This window comes from Oncorhynchus kisutch, unplaced genomic scaffold (genome assembly GCF_002021735.2).
Source record: "Oncorhynchus kisutch isolate 150728-3 unplaced genomic scaffold, Okis_V2 scaffold1159, whole genome shotgun sequence".
Lineage (NCBI taxonomy): Eukaryota > Metazoa > Chordata > Actinopteri > Salmoniformes > Salmonidae > Oncorhynchus > Oncorhynchus kisutch.
This window is the reverse complement of record NW_022263104.1, coordinates 56745-82102: the sequence shown is the minus strand read 5'-3', so window position 1 is coordinate 82102 and position 25358 is coordinate 56745. Positions and strand designations below refer to the sequence as shown.

Here is a 25358-nt window from a genome sequence, read left to right as displayed (position 1 = left end):
TTTGTGGGTTTGTTTGTCCACCTGCCTCTTGAGGATTGACCATAAGTTCTCAATGGGAGTAAGGTCTGGTTAGGGAGTTTCCTGGCCATGGACACACAAAATAGATGTTTTGTTCCCCAATCCACTTAGTTATACTTTTGCCTTATGGCAAGGTGCTCCATCACTGGATGGTTAGGATAAGTTTCTCTGAGGATGTGTTGTTACCATTCTTATTCATGGCTGTATTCTTAGGTAAATTTGTGAGTGAGCCCAGTCCCTTGGCTGAGAAGGAACCCACACATGAATGGTCTCAGGATGCTTTACTGTTGGCATGACACAGGACTGATGGTAGCGCTCACCTTGTCTTCTCCGGACAAGCTTTTTTCCGGATGCCCCAAACAATCAGAGGGGATTCTTCAGAGAAAGAGACTTTACCCCAGTCCTTAGCAGTCCAATCCCTGTACCTTTTGCAGAATATCAGTCTGTCCCTGATGTTTTTCCTGGAGAGAAGTGGCTTCTTTGCTGCCCTTCTTGACACCAGGCCATCCCCAAAAGTCCACGCCTCACTGTGCAAGCAGATGCACTCACACCTGCCTGCTGCCATTCCTGAGCAAGCTCTGTACTGGTGGTGCCCCGATCCCGCAGCTGAATCAACTTTAGGAGACGGTCCTGGCGCTTGCTGGACTTTCTTGGGCGCCCTGAAGCCTTCTTCACAACAATTGAACCGCTCTCCTTGAAGTTCTTGATGATCCGATAAATGGTTGATTTAGGTGCAATCTTACTGGCAATCATAACCTGCCTGTGAAGCCCTTTTTGTGCAAAGCAATGATGACGGCACGTGTCTCCTTGCAGGTAACCATGATTGACAGAGGAAGAGCAATGCTTCTAAGCACCACCCTCTTGAAGCTTCCAGTCTGTTATTCGAACTCAATCAGCATGACAGTGATCTCAGCCTTGTCCTCGTCAACACTTACACCTGCGTTAACGAGAGAATCGCTGACATGCTGTCAGTGATCCTTTTGTGGCAGGGCTGAAAGCATTGGAAATGTTTTTGGGGAATTCAGTTCATTTGCATGGCACTTTGATTGCAATTCATCTGATCACTCTTCATAACATTCTGGGAGTATATGCAAATTGCCATCATTCTAACTGAGGCAGCAGACTTTGTGAAATTAATATTTGTGTCATTCTCTAAACTTTTGGCCACAACTGTACATTTGGAAACATTTACAGATTACTTTCAGTTCAGCTGATGTTTTTTGTGAAGGGAGGATCTGCTGATTGAGTGGATTTGAACTTGGCAGCTGCAACACACTTCTTTGCCAATGCCCTATGCAGGAGCTTTTCCTTCATGGCTTGTTAGTGAAGTGTTGTTTGTTCTCTGCCTCTGCAGGATGCAGTCGCATACAGATTCTATTACACACCTTACCATCCACTCTGATGCTGTTAGAAATAAGTCAACATTGAGTTTTCTTTGAGCCCCGTCAACTAGTTTTGACACGGGACTCTATTCATTAATTTCCCACTGATGTCAACATGACAAACAATGAAATATGTCTATTACAAGGGCATCCTCTGCAGGGTCGGTGGTGTATTTATTTCCCTTGTGACTGACTTACCATACTGTCCACTACTTTCCTCAGCTCTCCAACAACAACCTGCCGTGGACCAGCAGAGGAAATTCAACCCCTGCTGTTTACTGAGTCCACCCCGCCCCCCCTATTCCCTCCTCCTCCCTCACTGTGGCACCCCGGTGGTCATGTGAGTCCAAAGTCATGTGACTTGCCCGTTTGACAAGTATATGATTGTTGATTTGTCCTTGGGTGCTGTCCAAACCTCACTCCCTGGCTACGTTCCAAATGGCTCCCTATTTAGCGTACTACATTTGATAGGGCTGTGGTCAAAAGTGGTGGACTATAATGTATAGGGAACAGTGTGTCATTTGTGACTTAGCCTCACTCTTGCCCTCCTCCGCCACTGACTAAGAGCAATAGGGATTTCTGATGATAGCGTAGGTGTGTGCAGGAAGCAATGGATTAACTGGTCTCCCAACAGTGCTGACTGCAGATCAGGGTTGATGAGGTGATACGACCATAGAGGGTCCTCTCAGAGATACAACTCTGTCTGTTAGAGGGTCCTCTCAGAGATACAACTCTGTATATCCTGTTAGAGGGTCCTCTCAGAGATACAACTCTGTCTGTTAGAGGGTCCTCTCAGAGATATAACTCTGTCTGTTAGAGGGTCCTCTCAGAGATACAACTCTGTATATCCTGTTAGAGGGTCCTCTCAGAGATACAACTCTGTCTGTTAGAGGGTCCTCTCAGAGATACAACTCTGTCTGTTAGAGGGTCCTCTCAGAGATACAACTCTGTCTATCCTGTTAAAGGGTCCTCTGTCGTTCTGCCCCTGAGCAAGGCAGCTACTGTTCCCTGGGCGCCGATGACGTGGATGTTGATTAAGGCAGCCCCCTGCACCTCTCTAATTCTCTAGTTCAGAGGGGTTGGATTAAATGCAGAAGACACATTTCAGTTGAATGCATTCAGTTGTACAACTGACTAGGTATCCCCTTTCCCCTTCCCAGAGATACAACCCTCAGTCTCGAGCCTGGACTGTAAACTCAAGAGGGGTGATGAGCAGGAGTTGACACTGAATAATTGTGTAGAATCTCAAATTGAAATTGACAGATGACACGACACACAGCTGTCATTTTGATTGGCAGGTAGAGAGCATAAGTAACTGTACTTCAGTATCACAAATGGCTACTGATCATTTTATTATAAAATAAAGCAATGATTGAATGGAAGAGTGTTTTTGTTTGATTGGTTTAGAATGAGGAGACCAGTAAGGGAGGTGATCACAGACCAGATCCAGATACAGGGACAGAGCTGAAAGGGCCCAGCTGTGTCCCAGGCCCCCCTGGCCCCAACGGACCCCCCGGTCCTCAGGTAGGTAAACCTATCTACCCCCAAATGTCTCTGTTAATGTTGTCATCCCACTGGCTTCATCAATTCAATATATATTCAATATATATTTATACAGTTATAATACGGTTATAATGCAGATATTTGGAAGAGTATTTAGTCAGGGTTTATCAGGTGGAGACAATGGTTAGTTGCCTGAGCTTCCTTACTTGTCAGTAATGGTGGTAGACAGGTGTTGGGGGGTTGGCTAAGACCTCTATAGACCTCTATCAGCTCTTTACCATCTGAGACCCATGTGAGATCCTTCTCCTTCCTTCCTCTTGTTCCTCTAGAGCTGGGGACAGGGACAGAGACAGGGACGGAGACAGGGACAGGGACGGGGACGGAGACAGGAACGGGGATTACATGGAGCTCTGCAACACATTAATGCTCCACATTTAGACACGACGCAAATAGACTTTTTCCACTGACTGCCACCACTCTCCGTCCCTCCACACACCATTCTTAGAAACAACCCAAACAGTCTGCATGGAAAGACATATTGAGTGGAGGGAGTCAATTCCTGTATCGCCCACCAGGGTGGGTGGTGTCGCTGTGTGGAGGGTGGCTGGTGGTGTTGTTGCTGTGTGGAGGGTGGGTGGTGGTGTTGTTGCTGTGTGGAGGGTGGGTGGTGGTGTTGTTGCTGTGTGGAGGGTGGGCAATGGTGTTGTTGTTGCTGTGTGGACGGTGGGTGGTGTTACTGTGTGGAGGGTGGGTGGTGGTGTTGTTGCTGTGTGGAGGGTGGGTGGTGTTACTGTGTGGAGGGTGGGTGGTGATGTTGTTGCTGTGTGGAGGGTGGGTGGTGTTACTGTGTGGGAGGGTGGGTGGTGGTGGTGTTACTGTGTGGAGGGTGGGTGGTGGTGTTGTTGCTATGTGGAGGTTGGTGGTGTTGTTGCTGTGTGGAGGGTGGGTGGTGTTGCTGTGTGGAGGGTGGGTGGTGGTGGTGTTGCTGTGTGGAGGGTGAGTGGTGTTGTTGTGTGGAGGGTGGGTGGTGGTGTTGTTGCTATGTGAAGGTTGGTGGTGTTGCTGTGTGGAGGGTGGGTGGTGGTGGTGTTGCTGGTGTGGAGGGTGGGTGGTGGTGGTGTTGCTGGTGTGGAGGGTGGGTGGTGGTGGTGTTGCTGTGTGGAGGGTGGGGGGTGTTGTTGCTGTGTGGAGGGTGGGTGGTGGTGTTGCTGTGTGGAGGGTGGGTGGTGGTGTTGTTGCTGTGTGGAGGGTGGGTGGTGGTGTTGTTGCTGTGTGGAGGGTGGGTGGTGGTGTTGCTGTGTGGAGGGTGGGTGGGTGTTGCTGTGTGGAGGGTGGGTGGTGGTGGTGTTGCTGTGTGGAGGGTGGGGGGTGTTGTTGCTGTGTGGAGGGTGGGTGGTGGTGTTGCTGTGTGGAGGGTGGGTGGTGGTGTTGTTGCTGTGTGGAGGGTGGGTGGTGGTGTTGTTGCTGTGTGGAGGGTGGGTGGTGGTGTTGCTGTGTGGAGGGTGGGTGGGTGTTGCTGTGTGGAGGGTGGGTGGTGGTGGTGTTGCTGTGTGGAGGGTGGATGGGTGTTGTTGCTGTGTGGAGGGTGGGTGGGTGGTGGTGTTGCTGTGTGGAGTTTGGGTGGGTGGTGGTGTTGCTGTGTGGAGTTTGGGTGGGTGGTGGTGGTGTTGCTGTGTGGAGGGTGGGTGGTGGTGTTGTTGCTGTGTGGAGGGTGGGTGGTGGTGTTGTTGTGTGGAGTTTGGGTGGGTGGTGGTGGTGTTGCTGTGTGGAGGGTGGGTGGTGTTGTTGCTGTGTGGAGGGTGGGTGGTGGTGTTGTTGTGTGGAGGGTGGGTGGTGGTGTGGCTGTGTGGAGGGTGGGTGGTGGTGTGGCTGTGTGGAGGGTGGGTGGTGGTGGTATTACTGTGTGGAGGGTGGGTGGTGGTGGTATTACTGTGTGGAGGGTGGGTGGTGGTGGTGTTGCTGTGTGGAGGGTGGGTGGTGGTGGTGTTGCTGTGTGGAGGGTGGGTGGTGGTGGTGTTGCTGTGTGGAGGGTGGGTGGTGGTGGTGTTGCTGTGTGGAGGGTGGGTGGTGGTGGTGTTGTAATGCAGAAGATCCTATAGTAATTCCAGAGTCCTATAAATGGCCACTTGCCTAGATGGCATTCTGTCAGGGAGAGGAGAGCATGATTGGTAAACTCTTCAGATTTGTTTTTCACATCTGTATTCATACACAATTTAGCCTATACAGTATGGCACCGGAGTTAGCTGACTGCCAATGAAGCTAACAACAAACACATTTGGTGTCCGTATGGATCCTGTACCTACTCATTAAAATGACATTGTGAAGGGAAATAATATTTAGAATATTACTGGGATTGTAAATAATCAGTTGATGGCATAAAGACAGAAAAAGCCCATGTTCTGATTGGTTAGATATCTGATTATTGTTGACCTTCTACAGGGTCCAGCTGGGCTACCAGGTCTGACGGGACCAAAAGGTGAAAAGGTAAGTGTCATTTATAAACAGTGGTTTTTACATGAGATGTTTAGTGAATGATTGAAAACTACCATTATACGAAGTGGAAAGGCCTTGAATAAAATATCAGCAGTTATTATCTCTCTCTGTCTCTTTGTCTCTCTTCTTCGCTCTCTCTCTCCACCTCCATCCAACGATCTTGTTGCCAGGGAGAACTGGGACGACCTGGACAAAAGGTGAGAGCACCCATTGATCATTCTATTAGCTCTGCTAAGTGGATTTGCTGAAAAATAAGATCCAGTCCCTCCTCAGTCTGTCTGGTGGGCTGTAACTCACGTCCCCTCCGCCCGCCTGTCCGCCCGCTGCCTGGTTATGAGCATTATGACATTCAGAGAAAGACAAGCAGCACAACCTGTACACGATGCCAGGACAGCTAGGACACAGAGAGAGAAAGACAAGCAGCACAACCTTGATACGATGCCAGGACAGCTAGGACACAGAGAGAGAAAGACAAGCAGCGCAACCTGTACACGATGCCAGGACAGCTAGGACACAGAGAGAGAAAGACAAGCAGCACAACCTGTACACGATGCCAGGACAGCTAGGACACAGAGAGAGAGAGAAAGACAAGCAGCACAACCTTGACACGATGCCAGGACAGCTAGGACACAGAGAGAGAAAGACAAGCAGCGCAACCTTTACACGATGCCAGGACAGCTAGGACACAGAGAGAGAAAGACAAGCAGCACAACCTTTACACGATGCCAGGACAGCTAGGACACAGAGAGAGAAAGACAAGCAGCACAACCTTTACACGATGCCAGGACAGCTAGGACACAGAGAGGGAAAGACAAGCAGCACAACCTTTACACGATGCCAGGACAGCTAGGACACAGAGAGAGAAAGACAAGCAGCACAACCTGTACATGATGCCAGAACAGCTAGGACACAGAGAGAGCAAGACAAGCAGCACAACCTTGACACGATGCCAGGACAGCTAGGACACAGAGAGAGAAAGACAAGCAGCACAACCTTTACACGATGCCAGGACAGCTAGGACACAGAGAGAGAGAGAAAGACAAGCAGCACAACCTTGACACGATGCCAGGACAGCTAGGACACAGAGAGAGAAAGACAAGCAGCACAACCTTTACACGATGCCAGGACAGCTAGGACACAGAGAGAGAAAGACAAGCAGCACAACCTTTACACGATGCCAGGACAGCTAGGACACAGAGAGAGAAAGACAAGCAGCACAACCTTTACACGATGCCAGGACAGCTAGGACACAGAGAGAGAAAGACAAGCAGCACAACCTTTACACGATGCCAGGACAGCTAGGACACAGAGAGAGAAAGACAAGCAGCACAACCTTTACACGATGCCAGGACAGCTAGGACACAGAGAGAGCAAGACAAGCAGCACAACCTGTACACGATGCCATGACAGCTGGGACACAGAGAGAGCCGCTGAGATAGAAGATGCATAGAATCATTCTGCTGAGTTGTAGAGGAGAGTGGATGAACCTCCCACCCCGTCCCATGTCTCCTCTAACAGATGGGGAACTTATGGTCACCCTGTTAGCTCCTGAAACCTATCCAGCTTCACTGGGCCCTGTTCAGGAGGGTGCAGCGTTACAGCACCTTCACATAGAGATGTATAGCATAGAAAATAGATGATTGTCGGAGGGACAGGGGAGGAGTGAGACCTGTCAGAAGAGAAGTGTGGTCTTTTGGTGGCTGCAGTTATGTATTAAAACAGTTCCGTTGGGAGAGCTTCACAATGCGTCCCAAACGGCACCAGGACCCATGGTCAAAAGTAGTGCGCTATATAGAGAATAGGGTGCCATTTGGAACGTGTCTTCAGTCACTGTCCTGCTCTGTCTGAGCTGCAGGGCTGGCGGTGTACAGCAGCAGCATTGCAGTGCAATTTAGCTTAGTGCTCGAGCCAGACCATAAATCATTTTATTCCCCACAAGCAGAGGGCCGTCCTGTTCTATATATACGGCCTATCATTTAATTAAAGCGGACAGAGTGACAGACCTTGTTAAAGTCCTTCTCTCTCTCCACATGGCGGACCAGGGTAAAAACAGAACACAGGTTGTCATGTCAACATCCCGACCGGCTTATGGAATTCTCTGTAACTATTCAGAACAATCATGTTTGTAACTCCTGCTATATGCTACTTCTATGATATTACACATGTAAATATTATACTGTACACTACACAGCTTACATGGATAGCTGCTGATTCATTTAATAATTATTTTCTTTATTTAAATGATGCTAGGTCAGCTGGTCATTTCTTTGTATATGGCAGTCTTCATGCTCTGTGTTTTCTAGTCAGTTCAGAACTTCTGGTCTGGTTAAAGTAGTGTTCTAACAGTTCTGATATGGCTCAGCTATTCCCACACATACCCTTTGTACCGTACACAGGAGGCTGCTGAGGGGAGGACGGCTCATAATAACGTCCGGAACGCCACAAATGGAATGGCATCAAACACATGGAAACCATGGAAACCATGCGAACCATGTGTTTGATGTATTTGATACCATTCCACAAAGTCTGCTCCAACCATTACTGTGTGATAACTATAAAAAGTCTGCTCCAACCATTACTGTGTGATAACTGTAAAAAGTCTGCTCCGACCATTACTGTGTGATAATTGTACAAAGTCTGCTCCAACCATTACTGTGTGATAACTGTAAAAAGTCTGCTCCAACCATTACTGTGTGATAACTGTAAAAAGTCTGCTCCGACCATTACTGTGTGATAACTGTAAAAAGTCTGCTCCAACCATTACTGTGTAATAACTGTAAAAAGTCTGCTCCAACCATTACTGTGTGATAACTGTACAAAGTCTGTTCCAACCATTACTGTGTGATAACTAAAAAGTCTGCTCCAACCATTACTGTGTGATAACTGTAAAAAGTCTGTTCCAACCATTACTGTGTGATAACTGTAAAAAGTCTACTCCAACCATTACTGTGTGATAACTGTAAAAAGTCTGTTCCAACCATTACTGTGTGATAACTGTAAAAAGTCTGTTCCAACCATTACTGTGTGATAACTGTAAAAAGTCTGCTCCAACCATTACTGTGTGATACCTGTAAAAAGTCTGCTCCAACCATTACTGTGTGATAACTGTAAAAAGTCTACTCCAACCATTACTGTGTGATAACTGTAAAAAGTCTGCTCCAACCATTACTGTGTGATAACTGTAAAAAGTCTGTTCCAACCATTACTGTGTGATAACTGTAAAAAGTCTGTTCCAACCATTACTGTGTGATAACTGTAAAAAGTCTGCTCCAACCATTACTGTGTGATAACTGTAAAAAGTCTGCTCCAACCATTACTGTGTGATAACTGTACAAAGTCTGTTCCAACCATTACTGTGTGATAACTGTAAAAAGTCTGCTCCAACCATTACTGTGTGATAACTGTAAAAAGTCTGTTCCAACCATTACTGTGTGATAACTGTAAAAAGTCTGTTCCAACCATTACTGTGTGATAACTGTAAAAAGTCTGCTCCAACCATTACTGTGTGATAACTGTAAAAAGTCTGCTCCAACCATTACTGTGTGATAACTGTAAAAAGTCTGTTCCAACCATTACTGTGTGATAACTGTACAAAGTCTGCTAAATCAGGCATTTCCAAAGTGGAGGTACTGCAGGGGGTCTGCGGCATGACTCTTATTTTTTTAACAATAATAATACATTCATTAATGCAATATATTTTTGATTAATATTGCTAGCAACAACCGATTAAACACATTTTGCAGAAGGGATCTGTGAAAAGTGTTTAGACTAGAGGGTGCAATACAATGCAATGTATTATTCAACCACAATTTCTGTTAAACCTTAGATGCACAGCCTGGGACTGGGAGGTTCATCGGTATATAGATATCCACAGTTCTCCATCAATTATACATTTCTTTAGCTAAATTCTATTTGTATTCCCCAAAATGTTGTTTTGAACATAATGGCACTGTAATTTATGCCTAAAACGGCAACATTTTCTCTGTGTCCATGGCAAAATGGGTAGAACTAATTTGGTCACCTGTTTTAGTCTTAGACCTAGATTTAATCAGATTAAGTGTTAACAGGCGATATCCGACACCCGCATAGCTGATGTTTTGGCGGTGTCAGAGGTGTAACTGTTAGAGCTGTCAAATCGGTGAGAGGCAGCTGCTCACGTGGTCATTTTCACAAAGCCACATCCATTCCACTCTTGTCAGAAGTTCAGAATGAGAAAGTGTCGGCTATATAGAAATGACACTCAAACAACATAATTACAATTTACACTGAGTGGACAAAACGTTACGGAAAAACATTATGCTCTTTCCATAACCTCTACAGGATTGGTAAATCCCCCTCCGGAAGGTTGAGCTAACGTAGGCTAATACGATTAGCATGAGGTTGTAAGTAACAAGAACATTTCACCGGACATAGACATATCTGATATTGGCAGAAAGCTTAAATTCTTGTTAATCTAACTGCACTGTCCAATTTACAGTAGCTATTACAGTGAAATAATACCATGCTATTGTTTGAAGAGAGTTATTTCCATAACGTAGACTGACCAGGTGAATCCAGGTGAACGCTATGATCCCTTATTGATGTAATTTGTTAAATCCACTTCAGTCAGTGTAGATAAAGGGGAGGAAACAGGTTAAAGGAGTATTTTTAAGCCTTGAGATAATTGGGACATGGATTGTGTATGTGTTGCCATTCAGAGGGTCAATGGGCAAGACAAAATATTTAAGTGCCTTTAAATGGGGTATGGTAGTAGGAGCCAGGCGCACCGGTTTGTGTCAAGAACTGCAATGCTGCTGGGTTTTTCACTCTCAACAGTTTCCTGTGTGTATCAAGAATGGTCCACCACGCAGAGGACATCCAGCCAACTTGACACAACTGTGGGAAGCATTGGAGTCAACATGGGCCAGCATCCCTGTGGAACGCTTTGGACACCTTGTTGACTCCATGCCCCAACAAATTGAGACTGTTCTGAGGGCAAAAGAGGGATGCAACTCAATATTAGGAAGGTGTTCTTAATGTTTGGTACACTCAGTGTATATCAACCTAATGGAGGTGTAGATTACATTCAGGTGGCCTTGTCCCACTAGGCCTACTGTCCCTGGTATAATTTAGCCACATTGATATTGTGGCAGATTGCAACCAAAGCCAGCCATAATTAACCATAAAGGCTGGGCTACAGGTAAATAAGATGTACAGCTCTGATTTTCTCCCCATCATGACTGTTGAAGGGGTAAATAACAATTGTTTCATTGAAGGGGAGAATTTTAGCTTTCCAGAAATTCCAGAAATACTATTGTATGGGAAAATAGAGCTTCTGATGATATCAAAACAGAACTTCCCTACATGAAAGTAAGAAAGAGAATAAACATTATTGTTTCTGGTTGAGGTTAGTTACAAGTGAAGTGTCTTCGCTTCACATCAGTTCAAAAGATGGACTGAAGAGACCACCTGGGAGCTTTGTGGGAGAGTCGGATAGATCAGCTAAATCAGATCGCGCAACTGAAAGATGTCAACTCTGCCAATGAGAGGGTTGCATGAAATATCCTGACTTCTGATTGGACAAAACAGATGAAAAGGAGCTTCATGTCAAATGAAATGTCCATTAGTCTCGTGTGGAATTCTCATCTGGTCACTAAAATGAAGTTACAGTTATCGTTTTTTTCCAGAGCGTCTCATTATCATAGCTTTAGTCAGGAAAAATAAGTTGTCAAGTATTTTTTTGTCATACAGTGGGGCAAAAAAGTATTTAGTCAGCCACCAATTATGCAAGTTCCCCCACTTAAAAAGATGAGAGAGGCCTGTAATTTTCATCATAGGTACACTTCAACTATGACAGACAAAATGAGAAAAAAAAATCCAGAAAATCACATTGTAGGATTTTTAATGAATTTATTTGCAAATTATGGTGGAAAATAAGTATTTGGTCACCTACAAACAAGCAAGATTTCTGGCTCTCACAGACCTGTAACTTCTTCTTTAAGAGGCTCCTCTGTCCTCCACTCGTTACCTGTATTAATGGCACCTGTTTGAACTTGTTATCAGTATAAAAGACACCTGTCCACAACCTCAAACAGTCACACTCCAAACTCCACTATGGCCAAGACCAAAGAGCTGTCAAAGGACACCAGAAACAAAATTGTAGACCTACACCAGGCTGGGAAGACTGAATCTGCAATAGGTAATCAGCTTGGTTTGAAGAAATCAACTGTGGGAGCTATTATTAGGAAATGGAAGACATACAAGACCACTGATAATCTCCCTCGATCTGGGGCTCCACGCAAGATCTCACCCCGTGGGGTCAAAATGATCACAAGAACGGTGAGCAAAAATCCCAGAACCACAGTGAATGACCTGCAGAGAGCTGGGACCAAAGTAACAAAGCCTACCATCAGTAACACACTACGCCGCCAGGGACTCAAATCCTGCAGTGCCAGATGTGTCCCCCTGCTTAAGCCAGTACATGAAGTTTGCTAGAGAACATTTGGATGATTCAGAAGAAGATTGGGAGAATGTCATATGGTCAGATGAAACCAAAATATAACTTTTTGGTAAAAACTCAACTCGTCGTGTTTGGAGGACAAATAATGCTGAGTTGCAACCAAGGAACACCATACCTACTGTGAAGCATGGGGGTGGAAACATCATGCTTTGGGGCTGTTTTTCTGCAAAGGGACCAGGACGACTGATCCTTGTAAAGGAAAGAATGAATGGAGCCATGTATCGTGAGATTTTGAGTGAAAACCTCCTTCCATCAGCAAGGGCATTGAAGATGAAACGTGGCTGGGTATTTCAGCATGACAATGATCCCAAACACACCGCCCGGGCAACGAAGGAGTGGCTTCGTAAGAAGCATTTCAAGGTCCTGGAGTGGCCTAGCCAGTCTCCAGATCTCAACCCCTTAGAAAATCTTTGGAGGGAGTTGAAAGTCCGTGTTGCCCAGCAACAGCCCCAAAACATCACTGCTCTAGAGGAGATCTGCATGGAGGAATGGGCCAAAATACCAGCAACAGTGTGTGAAAACCTTGTGAAGACTTACAGAAAACGTTTGACCTCTGTCATTGCCAACAAAGGGTATATAACAAAGTATTGAGATAAACTTTTGTTATTGACCAAATGCTTATTTTCCACCATAATTTACAAATAAATTCATTAAAAATCCTACAATGTGATTTTCTGGATTATTTTTTCTCATTTTGTCTGTCATAGTTGAAGTGTACCTATGATGAAAATTACAGGTCTCTCTCATCTTTGTAAGTGGGGGAACTTGCACAATTGGTGGCTGACTAAATCCTTTTTTGCCCCACTGTAGTTGTTGTTGGCAAAATTTACACTGGTACTAGAATAGCAAGAAATTAACTTTAAAAAAGTTATTTCCATAACGTAGACTGACCAGGTGAATCCAGGTGAACGCTATGATCCCTTATTGATGTAATTTGTTAAATCCACTTCAGTCAGTGTAGATAAAGGGGAGGAAACAGGTTAAAGGAGTATTTTTAAGCCTTGAGATAATTGGGACATGGATTGTGTATGTGTTGCCATTCAGAGGGTCAATGGGCAAGACAAAATATTTAAGTGCCTTTAAATGGGGTATGGTAGTAGGAGCCAGGCGCACCGGTTTGTGTCAAGAACTGCAATGCTGCTGGGTTTTTCACTCTCAACAGTTTCCTGTGTGTATCAAGAATGGTCCACCACGCAGAGGACATCCAGCCAACTTGACACAACTGTGGGAAGCATTGGAGTCAACATGGGCCAGCATCCCTGTGGAACGCTTTGGACACCTTGTTGACTCCATGCCCCAACAAATTGAGACTGTTCTGAGGGCAAAAGAGGGATGCAACTCAATATTAGGAAGGTGTTCTTAATGTTTGGTACACTCAGTGTATATCAACCTAATGGAGGTGTAGATTACATTCAGGTGGCCTTGTCCCACTAGGCCTACTGTCCCTGGTATAATTTAGCCACATTGATATTGTGGCAGATTGCAACCAAAGCCAGCCATAATTAACCATAAAGGCTGGGCTACAGGTAAATAAGATGTACAGCTCTGATTTTCTCCCCATCATGACTGTTGAAGGGGTAAATAACAATTGTTTCATTGAAGGGGAGAATTTTAGCTTTCCAGAAATTCCAGAAATACTATTGTATGGGAAAATAGAGCTTCTGATGATATCAAAACAGAACTTCCCTACATGAAAGTAAGAAAGAGAATAAACATTATTGTTTCTGGTTGAGGTTAGTTACAAGTGAAGTGTCTTCGCTTCACATCAGTTCAAAAGATGGACTGAAGAGACCACCTGACCACCTGGGACCACCTGTGGGAGAGTCGGATAGATCAGCTAAATCAGATCGCGCAACTGAAAGATGTCAACTCTGCCAATGAGAGGGTTGCATGAAATATCCTGACTTCTGATTGGACAAAACAGATGAAAAGGAGCTTCATGTCAAATGAAATGTCCATTAGTCTCGTGTGGAATTCTCATCTGGTCACTAAAATGAAGTTACAGTTATCGTTTTTTTCCAGAGCGTCTCATTATCATAGCTTTAGTCAGGAAAAATAAGTTGTCAAGTATTTTTTTGTCATACAGTGGGGCAAAAAAGTATTTAGTCAGCCACCAATTATGCAAGTTCCCCCACTTAAAAAGATGAGAGAGGCCTGTAATTTTCATCATAGGTACACTTCAACTATGACAGACAAAATGAGAAAAAAAAATCCAGAAAATCACATTGTAGGATTTTTAATGAATTTATTTGCAAATTATGGTGGAAAATAAGTATTTGGTCACCTACAAACAAGCAAGATTTCTGGCTCTCACAGACCTGTAACTTCTTCTTTAAGAGGCTCCTCTGTCCTCCACTCGTTACCTGTATTAATGGCACCTGTTTGAACTTGTTATCAGTATAAAAGACACCTGTCCACAACCTCAAACAGTCACACTCCAAACTCCACTATGGCCAAGACCAAAGAGCTGTCAAAGGACACCAGAAACAAAATTGTAGACCTACACCAGGCTGGGAAGACTGAATCTGCAATAGGTAATCAGCTTGGTTTGAAGAAATCAACTGTGGGAGCTATTATTAGGAAATGGAAGACATACAAGACCACTGATAATCTCCCTCGATCTGGGGCTCCACGCAAGATCTCACCCCGTGGGGTCAAAATGATCACAAGAACGGTGAGCAAAAATCCCAGAACCACAGTGAATGACCTGCAGAGAGCTGGGACCAAAGTAACAAAGCCTACCATCAGTAACACACTACGCCGCCAGGGACTCAAATCCTGCAGTGCCAGATGTGTCCCCCTGCTTAAGCCAGTACATGAAGTTTGCTAGAGAACATTTGGATGATTCAGAAGAAGATTGGGAGAATGTCATATGGTCAGATGAAACCAAAATATAACTTTTTGGTAAAAACTCAACTCGTCGTGTTTGGAGGACAAATAATGCTGAGTTGCAACCAAGGAACACCATACCTACTGTGAAGCATGGGGGTGGAAACATCATGCTTTGGGGCTGTTTTTCTGCAAAGGGACCAGGACGACTGATCCTTGTAAAGGAAAGAATGAATGGAGCCATGTATCGTGAGATTTTGAGTGAAAACCTCCTTCCATCAGCAAGGGCATTGAAGATGAAACGTGGCTGGGTATTTCAGCATGACAATGATCCCAAACACACCGCCCGGGCAACGAAGGAGTGGCTTCGTAAGAAGCATTTCAAGGTCCTGGAGTGGCCTAGCCAGTCTCCAGATCTCAACCCCTTAGAAAATCTTTGGAGGGAGTTGAAAGTCCGTGTTGCCCAGCAACAGCCCCAAAACATCACTGCTCTAGAGGAGATCTGCATGGAGGAATGGGCCAAAATACCAGCAACAGTGTGTGAAAACCTTGTGAAGACTTACAGAAAACGTTTGACCTCTGTCATTGCCAACAAAGGGTATATAACAAAGTATTGAGATAAACTTTTGTTATTGACCAAATGCTTATTTTCCACCATAATTTACAAATAAATTCATTAAAAATCCTACAATGTGATTTTCTGGATAATTTTTTCTCATTTTGTCTGTCATAGTTGAAGTGTACCTATGATGAAAATTACAGGTCTCTCTCATCTTTGTAAGTGGGGGAACTTGCACAATTGGTGGCTGACTAAATCCTTTTTTGCCCCACTGTAGTTGTTGTTGGCAAAATTTACACTGGTACTAGAATAGCAAGAAATTAACTTTAAAATGGCAAAATAGCCTCTATGCCCAAAGGCAAAATGTGTAGAATTCCAGGTAATGAGCCTTCAAAGATGTATTTCCTGGGGTACAAGACTTGAAGTCATAGTAAAACTGCTTCTATGCTATTTATAGTCTACTCTGAAGTAGGACTTGTGTTCTGATATTATGAGGTGGTCCCTGATGAATTTGCTATCACATAAGGGGCCCCCCCCACGCAAAAAAAACAATTTGGGAACCCTGTGCTAAAGAAATTATGTTGTGGCCCACCAGGGTCGGACGGGGCCTCCAGGTCTCCCGGGGCGCCAGGGACCAGCCGGGTGGCCAGGACCAAATGGGCCCAAGGTGAGTAAGTCCTATTTCATGGTGCCCAAATGTCAATATGATATAATACCGTACCATAGTATGGAAGAAAAAAAATGATAGAACACAAATTATGCAATAAGATAAGATGGTATGTGTGTTCCTGTACCTACAGGTGTTAGATCTTAATTTGACCAGTTTCGTCGCAGGAGTAAAATAATCTTGCAGCAGGAGGATTTGATTTTTTTAAAGTGATCATTTCTAATGAGAATGGACAGTAGTTTTGATAGGCCACAGCAGGCTATATATTAGCATTAAGATCTAGTAAGGGAAAGAGAACTGTGGGTTTTCAGTGAATTTATGTAAATCACAGGGCTCATTTGAATTTCCTATGGTGCAGGAAAATTCTCTGCGACAGAGTGATCAAAATTAAGATACCACATCTGTATGATATTATTTGTAAAGGTACATGAAGACTGTGTTGTCAGAGCCATGTGTGTGTGTGTGTGTGTGTGTGTGTGTGTGTGTGTGTGTGTGTGTGTGTGTGTGTCTGGCAGGGGGAGAAGGGAGATGGTGGATTGATGGGAATACCTGGAGCAAGAGGACCTCTTGGACCTAAGGTCTGTGAACCTTCATCTTTCACTGAGAAAATTGTCTGATTTCAACCATCATATTATTCATAATTTCTATACTTCAGACTTCTGATCTTCCTTCCTAGGGTTTACCTGGATACAAAGGAGAAAAGGTGGGTGATTACTTAGAATGTTTTGGACTGCTTTCTTTTATTCTATTACATTACAAACCATATTTTAGTTCCTCTGGGTTGGTTCAACATCGTGTGTGTTTTCAGTGTGTTTATGGATGTTTTGTTTACAGTTGTTTTGTCTCCTGTCTGTCTCATCAGGGTTCCCGTGGTGACCGTAGTGAGAGAGGGATGAAGGGAGACAAGGGCACAATGGGCTTCCCTGGAATGCTTGGACAGAAAGTGAGACATACATCTTGTAACATGATCTGATGTTTATCAGCTACTGGGGTTGATGTGGAGGAGCTGGAGGAAGGGGAGAAGGAGCAGGAGGAGGTCATTGTAGGGTGACGTGTAGTGGAGGTTCATTGAACAACAGGATAGAACCAGAATCAACTGGCCCTCCATAATAACTGAAGAACACAATTCTAAACTGGACCACAGTTATTTATATGACGTACCGGCATATGTTGTTGTTGATGGAGTGCTGTGATTTATGTCCTCAGGGGGAAATGGGTCCAAAGGGAGAACCTGGAATATCAGGGAATAGAGGACCGACGGGCAGACCAGGGAAGAGGGGCAAACAGGTGAGAGATATATCTTATTAGTAAACAGGTGAGAGATATACTTTATTACTAAACAGGTGAGATATATATCTTATCATTAAACAGGTGAGAGAGATATCTTATTATTAAACAGGTGAGAGATATATCTTATTAGTAAACAGGTGAGAGATATACTTTATTACTAAACAGGTGAGATATATATCTTATCATTAAACAGGTGAGAGAGATATCTTATTATTAAACAGGTGAGAGATATATCTTATTAGTAAACAGGTGAGAGATATACTTTATTACTAAACAGGTGAGAGATATATCTTATTTGTAAACAGGTGAGAGATATATCTTATTAGTAAACAGGTGAGAGATATACTTTATTAGTAAACAGGTGAGAGAGATATCTTATTTGTAAACAGGTGAGAGAGATATCTTATTTGTAAACAGGTGAGAGATATATCTTATTAGTAAACAGGTGAGAGATATACTTTATTAGTAAACAGGTTAGAGATATATCTTATTTGTAAACAGGTGAGAGATATATCTTATTATTAAACAGGTGAGAGATATATCTTATTATTAAACAGGTGAGAGATATATCTTATTATTAAACAGGTGAGAGATATATCTTATTATTAAACAGGTGAGAGATATATATTATTATTAAACAGGTGAGAGATATATATTATTATTAAACAGGTGAGAGATATATCTTATTATTAAACAGGTGAGAGATATATATCTTATTTGTAAACAGGTGAGAGATATATCTTATTACTAAACAGGTGAGAGATATACTTTATTAGTAAACAGGTGGGATATATACCTGATTAGTAAACAGGTGAGAAATACTGTATTAAACAGGCGAGATAGATACTGTATTAAACAGGTGAGATAGATACTGTATTAAACAGGTGAGAGATGCTGTATTAAACAGGTGAGAGATGCTGTATTAAACAGGTGAGAGATGCTGTATTAAACAGGTGAGAGATGTTGTATTAAACAGGTGAGAGATGCTGTATTAAACAGGTGAGAGATGCTGTATTAAACAGGTGAGAGATGCTGTATTAAATAGGTGAGAGATGCTGTATTAAACAGGTGAGAGATACTGTATTAAACAGGTGGGATATATACCTGATTAGTAAACAGGTGAGAGATACTGTATTAAACAGGTGAGATAGATACTGTATTAAACAGGTGAGAGATACTGTATTAAACAGGTGAGAGATACTGTATTAAACAGGTGAGAGATACTGTATTAAACAGGTGAGAGATACTGTATTAAACAGGTGAGAGATACTGTATTAAACAGGTGAGATGGATACTGTATTAAACAGGTGAGAGATACTGTATTAAACAGGTGAGAGAGATACTGTATTAAACAGGTGAGAGATACTGTATTAAACAGGTGAGAGATGCTGTATTAAACAGGTGAGAGATACTGTAATAAACAGGTGAGAGATGCTGTATTGAACAGGTGAGAGATACTGTATTAAACAGGTGAGAGATACTGTATTAAACAGGTGAGAGATGCTGTATTAAACAGGTGAGAGATGCTGTATTAAACAGGTGAGAGATACTGTATTAAACAGGTGAGAGATGCTGTATTAAACAGGTGTTTTGTTTATTAAACAGGTGAGAGATACTGTATTAAACAGGTGAGAGATACTGTATTAAACAGGTGAGAGATACTGTATTAAACAGGTGAGAGATGCTGTATTAAACAGGTGAGAGATACTGTATTAAACAGGTGAGAGATACTGTATTAAACAGGTGAGAGATACTGTATTAAACAGGTGAGAGATACTGTATTAAACAGGTGAGAGATGCTGTATTAAACAGGTGAGAGATACTGTATTAAACAGGTGAGAGATACTGTATTAAACAGGTGAGAGATGCTGTATTAAACAGGTGAGAGATACTGTATTAAACAGGTGAGAGATACTGTATTAAACAGGTGAGATATGCTGTATTAAACAGGTGAGAGATACTGTATTAAACAGGTGAGAGCTGCTGTATTAAACAGGTGAGAGATACTGTATTAAACAGGTGAGAGATGCTGTATTAAACAGGTGAGAGATGCTGTATTAAACAGGTGAGATAGATACTGTATTAAACAGGTGAGAGATGCTGTATTAAACAGGTGAGAGATACTGTATTAAACAGGTGAGAGATGCTGTATTAAACAGGTGAGAGATACTGTATTAAACAGGTGAGAGATGCTGTATTAAACAGGTGAGAGATACTGTATTAAACAGGTGAGAGATGCTGTATTAAACAGGTGAGAGATGCTGTATTAAACAGGTGAGAGATGCTGTATTAAACAGGTGAGAGATACTGTATTAAACAGGTGAGAGATACTGTATTAAACAGGTGAGAGATGCTGTATTAAACAGGTGAGAGATGCTGTATTAAACAGGTGAGAGATGCTGTATTAAACAGGTGAGAGATACTGTATTAAACAGGTGAGAGATGCTGTATTAAAGAGGTGTGAGAGATGCTGTATTAAACAGGTGTTTTGTTTATTAAACAGGTGAGAGATATACTGTATTAGGATCTTACTTGGATCTTAATGACATATCATATGCTGTTAGAAGCTGTGATTAAAAAAGTTTCTGCCTATCTTTTTTTTTAACCTTTATTTAACTAGGCAAGTCAGTTAAGAACAAATTCTTATTTTCAATAATTTTCAGGGGCAGAACAACAGACTTTGACCTTGTCAGCTCGGGATTTGATCTAGCAACCTTTCGATTACTAGTCCAACGCCCTAACCACTATGCTACCTGCTGCCCTCTTTGAGCAACATACTGTAACTTCAAATCACTATGATGTGGTGACATGTTTTGACCAATAAAGGTTTACCATATGTTTGTCTGTCGATGTTTTTACATGTGGTATTTTTCTTGTCTGATTTAACAGGGAGGGAAGGGCGACAATGGGATTATTGGCCCTCTAGGTCCAGCAGGTCCTCAGGGGTCCCCAGGCCACCCTGGTCCCCCAGGTCTCCCAGCCTCAGGTAAGGACTCTACCTCCATCAGCTCTCCCATCTGAGCTTCTCTTCATTAGAGACCGCTGTAGGGCTAGGGAGTGTGGCTGGGCTAACATGCTAATCTGTTGCCAGTCTGTGTATATGCAGGCTGAGTGTGTACCTGGATGAATTCCAGGGAAGAACATCGAGTCAGATTTAGAGTGATTGGTATGTTCTTTGTTGGAGGCTCTGCCCATTTTCTGGACTCTGAAGGCTAGTTTCTCAGACCTAGATTATTAAAACCTTGTCCTGTAATTAAAAGAAAGGCAAAATGGAGAATCTCACTGGAAAGTACATTTTGAGGTTTAATATGAGGTCCTGTCAGTGTGAGAAGCTTCATGGATGAGTGTGAGAAGCTTCAGGGATGGGTGTGAGAAGCTTCAGGGATGGGTGTGAGAAGCTTCAGGGATGGGTGTGAGAAGCTTCAGGGATGGGTGTGAGAAGCTTCAGGGATGGGTGTGAGAAGCTTCAGGTATGGGTCTGAGAAGCTTCAGGGATGGGTGTGAGAAGCTTCAGGTATGGGTCTGAGAAGCTTCAGGGATGGGTGTGAGAAGCTTCAGGTATGGGTCTGAGAAGCTTCAGGGATGGGTGTAAGAAGCTTCAGGGATGGGTGTGAGAAGCTTCAGGCAGGCAGCCCCCCGTGCAGCATCAGCGAAAGGAAGCAGACATTAAAACACAGCAGGAGGTAACACCAGAGAGCTTATTTAGCTTCAGAGGAACCAGATCACCGCCCCTCTCTCCCCCTCCTGAGGTGTAACAGATACCATGAGGGGGGTGGCGGGGGGATCTGGGATGGGACGGATGCTAAAGCCATGACATCATGTCCTTAAAACAAATTCATAGTGGGCCAAGAAGCTCCTTACATATTTACAAACATTATGTCACCATGTAATTAAACTGTGACAGCCGGTGTCTTGTTCAGGTGTCTGCGCAAATTAAGTTGATTGCTTTACCAACTTCATAGATAGACGAGGGGGCCAGGATAGTGCATTTCAGCAGAGGTATTTATAACATATAGTCCCTGTGACCTCGCTCATGGCGGTCTCTGAATGTGGTACTCTGTGATATAGAGATGGTTTCATGTGTACACGACTTTTTGTACATATGCCTACATTGATAATATATGATCTAAATGTTTATTTCTTGTTCAGGACTCTACGTGGTTGGAACGAAAGGTGAGAGGGGGCTACCAGGTCTTCCTGGACCTTGCAGCTGTAACTCCATTAGTGTGAAGAGTCCACAGTTTGATGAACATAGTTCCAGGAGCGACTACGCCAAAGTGCCAGCGGTGAGCAGGCAACACAATTAACACATGATCAACATTTATTGCGAATCAGAAACTTGCCTCAGCGAAAGGCACTTAATAGGCCAAATTAGTCTTTATTGTGTCTCACCCAGAATGTATCTTGTTGTTTCTCGTACAGATATTTGTGGTAAACAGTCAAGAAGAACTAGATGGTCTTCATACAGACAATGCCCTAGCCTTTCGGAAAGACCAGAGATCGCTTTACTTCAAAGACACCAGCGGATGGCTGCCCATTCAGGTACCTCACTTGATACACTATCTTCTAAACGGGATATGTCTAAGTGCTTACAGTATTGCCTGGCAAGGTTCATCTTTAAGTTACAGTTTTATTTCATTTTCTTAGTTTTAGTTTCTAATCTCTGTAAAAGACTTCTTTCTTCCAGCTGACGCCGTTCCAGTCTACGGAGAACGCTCCGGAACAGGAGGGTTACTGTGGCGACGGGATCGTTGAGATCCCCAATGGGGAGGAATGTGACGACGGGAATAGGATTGTCACCGACGGCTGCGTCAGTAAGTCATGTTATCAGAGTGGATGAACCAGATTCGTGGTTTGGTTCTGCTGATGGTTCGGTTTGTTGGAGCCTGGGGTTGTGGGTTCGATTACCGCATGGGAAGTTGATTTGGATAAATGAACTTGTTAAATGATAATGCTATTGATGACCTACAGAAGCACCGGTCTGGTTTGAATGGCTTTTGATCTCTCCTTGTCTCTCTGTGTCTTTCTCTCTCCACGGGTCTCTATTTTTCTCCCCCTCTGTTTCTCTCTCCATCTCTTCCTCCTCAGAGTGTAAACATGCTTACTGTGGAGATGGTTATCGCTACGACGGGGCCGAGGAATGTGATGGAAAGGACTTTGGCTATCAGACATGCAACTCATATCTCCCAGGGTTAGTAGGCTTACTGGCTTGATCCATTCTTGTCTGCTTTCCATATCTTACTGTACGTAACCTCATAACTTTGTGTTCCCTATGAAGCAGTAACTGTCTGCCATTGTCATGATTAGTTGACAGAGGGTTCTAATTCTCCTTGATTCCCAGGTCTTATGGTCGTCTCAGATGCACTCCGTACTGTGTCATTGACTCTACAAACTGCAAGTATTTCACATGAGGAGGAACCTGGACACAGCAGTGGGATCCTTCTTGTCTTGTTTGCTTTGGTACTGAACAGGATGACGGTAATGCAAATAAAAGATCAACAACAACACTGCAAACAAGAGACTCAAAAAGGAAGTGTTGACAAACTGGACTAAGCCTGACAAAATAACTAAAACTACACACACTAACTCTGTTGTATCGCTGCTGAAGCCATGTAGCTCCCGAGGAGGGGAGCCGGGGCCAGTAAAACGCCCCCCCCTCATCCATTCGCACTGGACAATTTCACTTTGTCTTAAATAAAACTCAACTCAAGACTGAAGAGGCTCTGCCCACCTGATAGGACCAGCCGCTGAACGAGAGGCGGTCAAATGAGAGACAGCCAGGAAGGGAGAGACAGCCAATGGGAAAGCTCTGAGAAAGTGAGAGATTTGTGGGTGGAGCCGGAAGCCATATTTACCTCGACGTAGCACTGTTAAAGAAAAGAGAACCAGGTCTGAACAATCAAAAGTAGGGTGCTGTGTATTTTACTGCAACGTCAATGACATCATGTACTGTAGCATTTGCATGAGGCTGAGATTGCTGTGAGACCATGGCCACACATGTCATTACCTAGGCATTTAACCAATCACAATACTTACTATCGTTGTCATGAGCTTCGTACTGTGTATATATAGTAGGTATACGTCTCCAATTGTACGTAGGGAGTATATTGTATGTTATAATTGTACTAATCAGGACAGCAGGCGCATGTTATAATGATACAGTATTCAGGAGGATTCTGAGAGCCTTGGTCAGTCTGTACTGAAGAGGCAGATCTTAAGCCTTGGTCAGTCTGTACTGAAGAGGCAGATCTTAAGCCTTGGTCAGTCTGTACTGAAGAGGCAGATCTTAAGCCTTGGTCAGTCTGTTCTGAAGAGGCAGATCTTAAGCCTTGGTCAGTCTGTACTGAAGAGGCAGATCTTAAGCCTTGGTCAGTCTGTACTGTAGAGGCAGATCTTAAGCCTTGGTCAGTCTGTACTGAAGCCTTGGTCAGTCTGTACTGAAGAGGCAGATCTTAAGCCTTGGTCAGTCTGTACTGAAGAGGCAGATCTTAAGCCTTGGTCAGTCTACTGTAGAGGCAGATCTTAAGCCTTGGTCAGTCTGTACTGTAGAGGCAGATCTTAAGCCTTGGTCAGTCTGTACTGAAGAGGCAGATCTTAAACCTTGGTCAGATCCTCTTCAGAAGAACAGTAAAGCTATGTACTGTACAGTAGTAGCATTAAGCCAAGATGGCTGCCTGTGGAAATAGCAGCCAAGCTGATAGACCGGGAACCCTCACCTTCTGGTAGAACTGAACAGCTGTTGTCCCAAATGACACCCTATTCCCCATGTAGTGCACCACCTGTGACAAGAGTCCTATGGGCCCTGGTTAAAAGTAGTGCACTATATAGGGGATAGTGTGCCATTTGGACAACCAGGCCCGTGTGCTCTATTAGCTTTTGATGGCACTGTACTGTAGTTGAAGAGGGCCGTTCAGAATCTGGACATTGTGGGCAAGGTCAGCTTTGCTTTAGTTTAGATTGACATTTCCACGGTTTAACTCAGGAACCTCTAACATAATGTTTTCAGAGAAATCCTCCCTCATATCCACTGTAGAACACAGATGAGACCAATGAGTCTATGCTGCACACTGACTGTTACACTGTCCCCCTCCTCACTCAGATGTGCTTACTGTACATGTTGATGACTCGTGCCATCAGTCCTCCAGGTAAAGAGGAGGACCTCAGTGAACTACTCTCTGCAGGGAGATATGACACGTGAAGGCAGGCAAACTGTTATTATTACTGCTACATGTTCTTAAATCATTTCCTCATTGCAGATCAGGAAGCTTTTTTAGCTGCTAATTGGTAGGAAGTGAATTCCGATAGTTAGGGTGGGAAACCTTATGACAGTCTACGGTGCATCAGTTAGAAAGCTCTGGACATCTTTCTGTCTCGTATTTATAGCAGTACTCCTCTTGATACCTCCAGCCTGCCTGCTTAAATACCTGGAGCAGAACTACTGCACCACTCAGTGGAGAACTGAACACTATAGTTGTAGTCTGCATTACTTCCTGTATTCCCTCAGTAGTTTAAGAGAACGTTTCAGGATAAGATGTTCTTTACCACAAGCTACAGGTCTCCGTGCCAACGGAGGCCGACCTTTAACCTCACCCACACTTAGGAAAATATTGTTACTCACGTAAAAGTGGATGTATGAAAATATGTCATTTCAAGACTGTTCTAAATGTTACATCTGCATGTTAGTGGTACTGTAATTTACAAGTTTAAAATGCAACCGATTTGCCAAAGGAGGCTGTGAATGAAGCCTACATGCTGTAAGTAAATATTAGTCATCTCTCGACAAGGTATATGCTTTTAAAGAAATATTGATGGTTCTTGTTAATGTAACTGTATAACTGTAATGACTGAATATTACGTCAACTTTTATATGACAGGTATAAATGTATTATCCATTGCACCGTGTATAAACACATTAAATATCCATTTGTTTGGCTAATATGAGTGTACTGTATGCTGTAGGTACACTAGTAGCATGTGATAACATTACACAATGCTTGGTGGTGGTGAATGCGCTCGCATATCAGGATTTCAGAACTCCTCTGATTTCATAATTAAAACATGTTTGACACAGACATGCATTATTGAGAACAAAATAAAGATGAGAAAATGGAAGCTGTT

The 25358-nt window shown here is 43.5% G+C and overlaps 1 protein-coding gene across 1 annotated transcript; it reads left to right on the top strand.

Moving 5' to 3' along the window:
* Positions 1 to 1622: 1622 nt before the first annotated feature.
* On the top strand, positions 1623 to 25358 carry LOC109876962 (acetylcholinesterase collagenic tail peptide; the record flags this gene model as incomplete). The annotated part of the gene is made up of 15 exons (XM_031817813.1): positions 1623 to 1740; positions 2808 to 2924; positions 5343 to 5387; positions 5567 to 5593; positions 15879 to 15950; positions 16466 to 16528; positions 16627 to 16653; positions 16813 to 16893; positions 17157 to 17237; positions 20130 to 20226; positions 21390 to 21526; positions 21663 to 21782; positions 21913 to 22054; positions 22329 to 22431; positions 22582 to 25358. Coding segments are annotated over 15 exons (1300 nt in total), but the record flags the coding sequence as incomplete, so codon positions are not given.